This window comes from Danio aesculapii, chromosome 3, assembly GCF_903798145.1.
Source record: "Danio aesculapii chromosome 3, fDanAes4.1, whole genome shotgun sequence".
In the NCBI taxonomy this organism is placed as follows: Eukaryota; Metazoa; Chordata; class Actinopteri; order Cypriniformes; family Danionidae; genus Danio; species Danio aesculapii.
In genome coordinates, this window is record NC_079437.1 from 60,806,903 (window position 1) to 60,813,805 (window position 6,903).

Genomic DNA, 6,903 nt, shown 5'->3' on the forward strand with positions numbered 1-6,903 from the left:
AACCACCATTAAAATAAACCTGGCGTTCTGTAGTATTTATCTAACTGGCTGTATTTACTGTGCTCAAACATGAGCAAATGAGCTTTTCTGCTAAATTGTGTAGTATAAAAGATATTTTGCCTGATTTAAACCATCAATCTCAGTTGTAAGAGCATCAAATAATAACTCGACTTCTAGTTGATCATGTGTAAAAGTAGCACAAGGTGGATGTTTGTATTGAGGCAACAAACACATGTAAACTGCTGAGTGTTTAATGCACGTTCATGCACACTGTCATATCACTCCGCTCTTATTACGATTTTTCCAGAGTGAGAGAACAGAAATACACTTTATTAAACGTCCTCTGTGTTTGCAGAGGTTGATATTAATTCCTGGCTGTGTTTTCATACTGTAAATACATCTCTGTCTGTCCTTTTGGTCGAATATAATTATAATTTGGCCTATATTTCATCCAAAACACAACTAAAGATTTGTGTGTGTGTGTGTGTGTGTTTCTGTGAGTAAGAGAGCAGACAGTGAGCTCTGAGAGAATCAGAGTAGAGCTCATTAATATTCATGACCTTTCCAAATATGGTCAATAAGGTCCTTCCGACTCTAGGGGTATATTCTGTGCTTATAAATGATCATATGCAACCATTTTTGGGGACTATAACTTGCCGAAGCCACATACATACTATATAGATATCTGAGAAGAACTTAATGAATGAATGAGTTGATTCATTATCCTTCAACCTAGCCCCTTATTTGTCAGCGGTCACCACAGCAGAATGAACCGCCAACTATTCCAGCACATGTTTTACACAACGGATGTCGTTCCAGCTGACAACACCCATACTCGTTCACACACACACTCATACACTACGGCCAATTTAGTTCGTTTGGACTGTGGGGGGAACCGGAGCACCCGGAGGAAACCCACGCCAACATGGGGAGAACATGCAAACTCCACACGGAAACACCAACTGAGCCAGCCGGGACTCGAACCAGTGATCTTCTTGCTGTGAGACCACAGTGCTAACCACTGAGCCTCTTTAATGAATCGATACATTACTTTAATAGGCACATTTAGGGTGTAAAAGAGTACATGGCTTGACAAATCATCTTCATGAACAATTAGAAGTTATCAAAACAGCTGTCCTCTCGAAAGGTCTGGTTCTCAGTGCTCTTTTCACAGCTCCACATCCTCGTCTGTTGTGTGAAGCAGATTTTAGAGGCGACGCTAATGAAGAACAATCAGCGGAGGAACATGCATCGCGAAAGTCTCACACTTGGTGAACCTCCGCAAGTTTGCCTCGTTTCTATGACAACAACTAGTGTAGAAACTGTGGAGATCTGGCAACATACACAGCTGAAGTCTGAATTATCAGCCCCCCTGTACATTTCCCCCCAATTTCTGTTTAACGGAGAGCAGACTCTCTCAACATTTCTGATCATAATAGTGTTAATAACTCATTTCTAATCAGGGATTTATTTTATCTCTGCCACGATGACAGTAAATAATATTAGACTAGATATTTACTAGTATTCAGCTTAAAGTGACATTTAAAGGCTTCACTAGGGTAATTAGGGTAAAGTTAGGGTAATTAGGCAAGTCATTGTATAACAGTGGTTTGTTCTGGAGACAATCCAACACTAATATTGCTGAAGGAGGCTAATAATAATGATCCTAAAATGGCTTTAAAACAATTAAAACTGCTTTTATTCTAGCCAAAATAAAACAAATCAGACTTTCTCCAGAAGAAAAAATATTATAGGAGATACTGTGAAAATTTCCTGAATCTGTTCAATATCATTTGGGAAATAATTAAAAAAGGAATGAAAAAACATCCACAGCAGGGCGAATAAGTTTGACTTTAAATTATTGCTGCCTTAATTTTTTTAGTTGAAGCAAAACTTTTCTCGTCATTTCATCTTGCATCAATCAACTGACTAAAAATATCAAGTTAAACTCTGCATAACTTAAAAAATGCAGTTTAAACCTGCTTAACCTATTAAAATAAATACCACAAAGACATTTTATTAAAGGACACCTATGATGAAAATCATCTTTTGTGAGCCGTATAGACAGAACTGTGTGTGTATAGTGTGTCCACAGTCATGTTGGAGTGACAGAAGGACAATAAGGTCCAATCCCAATTCTACCCCTTAGCTATTCCCCTTTGTTTTGCGCGTTCACGTGAAGGGTTTGGGTGTCCCAATTCTCTTTAGCTTGAAGGCGTAGGGCTAAAGGGAAGGGTTGGATACCCCTTCAAAACAGATTTTCCAGGACTACACTCGAAAGCAAGGGGTAAGAAAATTTCCCAGAATACACTAGCCACAATGGCAGAAGGAGTCAGGAGAAGCACAAACGAGTATTTTTGTCATTATTACGAATTTATACAACAAAAAAACACATGTTTTAATATATTTATATTCATTCATATATTTAATATAAAAATGCTAACATAAAAACGGCTAAATTTCACTATCTTTAAGGCCCAAGCTGTTTTACATGCATTTTATTTGGGCTTATTAGAACCTAATTAGAATAAAACCTAAGTATCATCTTCTGATATGATGTACTTTTAGAAAAAATGATGTCCATATATGTGGACTTTTGGTCGAAATTGACATAAAACACCTTTTACAGACAGTTTTTTAATGCCGTGTTTCCCAACCCTGTTCCTGGAGGCACACCAACAGTACATATTTTGGATGTCTCCGTTATCTGACCCATTAACTTCAGGTGTTGGAGTCTCTTCTAATCTTCTGGTGAGTTGATTCAGGTGTGTTTGATTAGGGAGAGGTTGAAAATGTGTACTGTTGGTGTGCCTTCAGGAACAGGGTTGGGAAACACTGTTTTAATGCATATATAACTTTTTTTTTCCCATTTTGGACAGTTAAACAGTGTTTGGGACATGCTGCAAAACAGTTGCATGATGACACTGTGTATCTGTAACAAAATATAAAACATTCAAATTATTATAAATAGCCACTTAACCAGTTAAACTCTTGTGCTATTTTGGGATTTCCGCCTGGATTTTGCCTAACCAAATTTAAAAGCTTCCCAAATCCACATGCAGAGGTGTAAACGCAATAATTTGGTATCATTTTAAAGAAAACCTGTTGAATTTTCATAAAACACTATTGAAAGTGTTTAAAATACCTGTATATGTTGTCTGTGTTATAATAAACACAGAATAAAAGAGGCGCTTTTTGTATATTTTTATAAACTCAAATTAAAAAAATGCACCTTTTAGGTTGTGTGTGGTTTAGCCTGCTGTAATTAATGTTGGTGGTTTCTGCACATGTCTGTAATCATAGGAGAAAAGAAAAATGTCTCCACCATAATCTATGCAAAAGTTATTGTATTCCAACTAATGAGAGATGCTATACAAGCCACAGGGATCGATCATCGTCTTCATATTTCACTATTCTTTTGTTTGATCAAACATAATTCACTGTGTTTGGACCACATCAGACATATAAAATGTTGACTTATGCACATCACCTCAAAAACAGAGGAGAAATAGCCCTGAAGTGCACAGCGTAAGGTAAGAGATGACAGCTGTCTGTGCTATCTGGGGCTGCTTATTGATCATAAATGTATTGTTTTCACTCCTGCGCCATGGAAACACGGCGATTCATTCAACAACTGTTTAATATGAGAATATAATTCAGTAAAAAGTATGCTAGAACCGTATGAGCACCGGCAAGAGCTTTCATTTGAGCTACAACTTGTACATGTGTCATATATGAACCATATGAAAAATATGAAAATGAACCAATGTTCAACACCCAGCTCGGGTATCCAAAATACTGTGTATTTAAGTGTAAATAACTTTTGTACAGTAGAATAAAAACCAAAGTGATGCATATGTGCATAAAATATAGATTCTACACTTTTAAACGAAACCACTTGAGGGGGTCTGGTGCAATGCTAGCCCTTTAAATCTTAAAGCGAATGTCGATGACGTCATGGACCGGGTCCGCAGAGTTTAACTGGTTGCTAAAATGTGCTGTCCCCGTATGTGTCCACTAAGCCCTAGGAGGATAATCTATAATAATAACTCCTGTATAGCACAACATTCTGACACTTGATGACACTCAAATATCCTGTCAGAAAAGTCTAGTGGCTGTCAATGACCTTTTTACAGGTGTCTTACTGTTTTCTTGTGTTTACATGATGAATATGGCCACTGTGTAAATGCACAGTACAGTTATGAGCTAACATTATATTGTAATGATAACATGAGCTATGCCTTCAGTGATCTCCTGAACATAAATACCAAAAAATAACGCAACTGGAATAACTCCAGCAGTCGCCATCGTCTGATCTCATATGAAGCAAGAGATCGCGATTGACAGATGATGACGTGTGCAGGAGCTGTAGTGCTGTCCCATTTTTTAGGGGTAAATTTTGAAGTCCTTCCCCTTCACACTCGGTTTCAAGGGCTAAGGGGTAGGGGTACAAAAACAGAATTGGGATTGGGCCTCAGTCTCTTTTTTGTTAATTTCCTGACTTTAAAATAGGATCCAAATCCCTTCCATTTTAATTTTCCAGGCCACAAAAACAGCTCCAATTACAACTTAATAACTATGAGACAACAAGTGTACTCTCTTTTTTTTAAGTAAAGTCAACTAATCGCTTTTTACAGTCATCATGGGTCACTCTGGGCCAATCCTGTCCCTCAGAGGAGTGCTTTAATCACAAAAACACTGAACACACACTCTTTCCACCGACACATCTGCATGAGTTATTGATCCTCTGTGCTCAGAATGGACCGCGTCCTGCGGGACGTGTCCGGGTCGCTATTTCAGGGAGTGTGTTTGGGTCTCCGGTCATGTCCGTGCTTATTCTTGTTAAAGCGAGAGACTGTTTTCTCAGCGAGAGTGAATTGAAGAGCTCCGGTGGACTGCATTGACCTCAGCTGAGACTCAATCTGCTCCAAAATAAACCAGACAAATTAGCAGATGTACAGTCCGAATTATCAGCACTGCTGTGCATTTTTCCCCCAATTTCTGTTTAACGGAAAGAAGATTAACACATTTCTACACATAATAGCTCATTTCTGATAACTGATTTCTTTTGCTATGATGACAGCACATAATATTAGACTAGATATCCTTCAAGACACTAGTATTCAGCTTAAAGTCACATTTAAAGGCTTCACTAGGGTAATTAGGGTAAAGTTAGGGTAATTAGGCAAGTCATTGTATAACAGTGGTTTATTCTGGAGACAATCCAACACTAATATTGCTGAAGGGGGCTAATAATATTGACCTAAAATGGCTTTAAAACAATTAAAAACTGCTTTTATTCTAGCTGAAATAAAATAAATAAAACTTTCTCCAGAAGAACAAATATTATCGGACATACTGTGAAAAATTCCTGAATCTGTTCAACATCATTTGGGAAATATTTGGAAAAGACGGTGCTCTAGGCTAGTTTCGAACAGTAGATGGTGTACTAGACGAGTTTTAAATAGCAGATGGTGCACTAGGCTAGTTTTAACAGCAGACGGCGCTCTAGGTTAATTTTTAAACAGCTTTAGGCTAGTTTTTAACAGCAAATGGCCCTCTAGGCTGGGTTTTTGGAGCAGATGGAGCTCTAGGCTAGATCTTAACAACAGGCTGCTGTTGAAAATTAATATATGATGTAATATTCAACTGTTTTTTGTTTGTTTGCTTGTTTTTTTTTATAAAGGAATAATAATTTATGCAGTCATGCATGTTTTGACATATGACGGTGATTTGATGCTTTGCAAACTTGCAGACACCTTTACCAATATTAAAATGCTTTTTTTTAATGCAAAATTAATTTAAAATTCCTTACGCTGATTAGGAAATTAAAACAGGCCTGGGCTACTATAGTAAATCCAACCTAACATGTAAAACTAAATAAATTGCTAAATACTCGACACATGAAAGTATAAAGGATGCAGCCCACAACAAGTGGAAAGTTACTGCGTATAATATTTAATAAACCGTTTACTATGATTTTCTATATAATTTTGCTCAGATGGAGAATTGAATATTAATCAGATGATGTCATTATGCTGCTGTGCCGTCAGCCAATCGCTGCATTGCTGATCATGATTTCGAGGATGGATAGATCTGTCCTTCACAACACACGCAGCGATCTCAGATCAGTTCGTTCAGACATTTTAATCTGATTCACGAACTTGTTTGAAGAACCAAATTAGCCCGAGATCAGTTATTAAGATTAACAGATCCAGGATCTGTCTAATCTTAGATCATTTAAGCGAGGTGCGAGGAACGGACCCCCTGTGTTTAGTCATTCATAGTCCGGTATTCTTGACGTCTGTTTTCACCCCATGTGTTCATCTTCCTGTGTTCATCCATGTAAGTGTTAATAAATCTACGTGTTTTGATAACCCTGTAGTGAACCCAGGCGTTACAATTTCAAGGCGCTTCCATTTACAATAACTATACGCAAATGGGTAAACACACATCTTGAGAGCCAGCAAGCCTTAACATGTCTTCGATAACAACATCTACTCACGGCGACACGGTGGCGCAGTGGGTAGTGCTGTCGCCTCACAGCAGGAAGGTCGCTGGTTCGAGCCTCAGCTGGGTCAGTTGGCGTTTCTGTGTGGAGTTTGCATGTTCTTCCCGCATTTGCGTGGGTTTCCTCCGGGTGCTCCGGTTTCCCCAAAACACATGTGGTACAGGTGAATTGGGTAGGCTAAATGGCTAAATTAGCGTGAATGAGTGTTTCCCAGAGATGGGTTGCGGCTGAAAGGGCATCCACTGCGTAAAACATATGGTGGATAAGTTGGCGGTTCATTCCGCTGTGGCGACCCCAGATTAATAAAGAGAGTACGCCGAAAAGAAAATGAATGAATGAATGTATCTACTCACTTGTTGAGGTAAATGCGTTTCTCTGTGAACTGTCCGGAG

The 6,903-nt window shown here is 38.4% G+C and overlaps 1 protein-coding gene across 1 annotated transcript in view; it reads right to left on the reverse strand.

The window, feature by feature from the left end:
* The window catches only part of pitpnc1a (phosphatidylinositol transfer protein cytoplasmic 1a), a 132,947-nt gene that overhangs the window by 44,749 nt on the left and 81,295 nt on the right, over positions 1 to 6,903 (reverse strand). The window contains exon 2 of the mRNA XM_056452833.1: positions 6,865 to 6,903. This exon is cut by the window's right edge and continues 110 nt beyond it. Coding sequence (XP_056308808.1) covers positions 6,865 to 6,903 — 39 coding nt within the window. The remainder of the gene's footprint in view (positions 1 to 6,864) is intronic.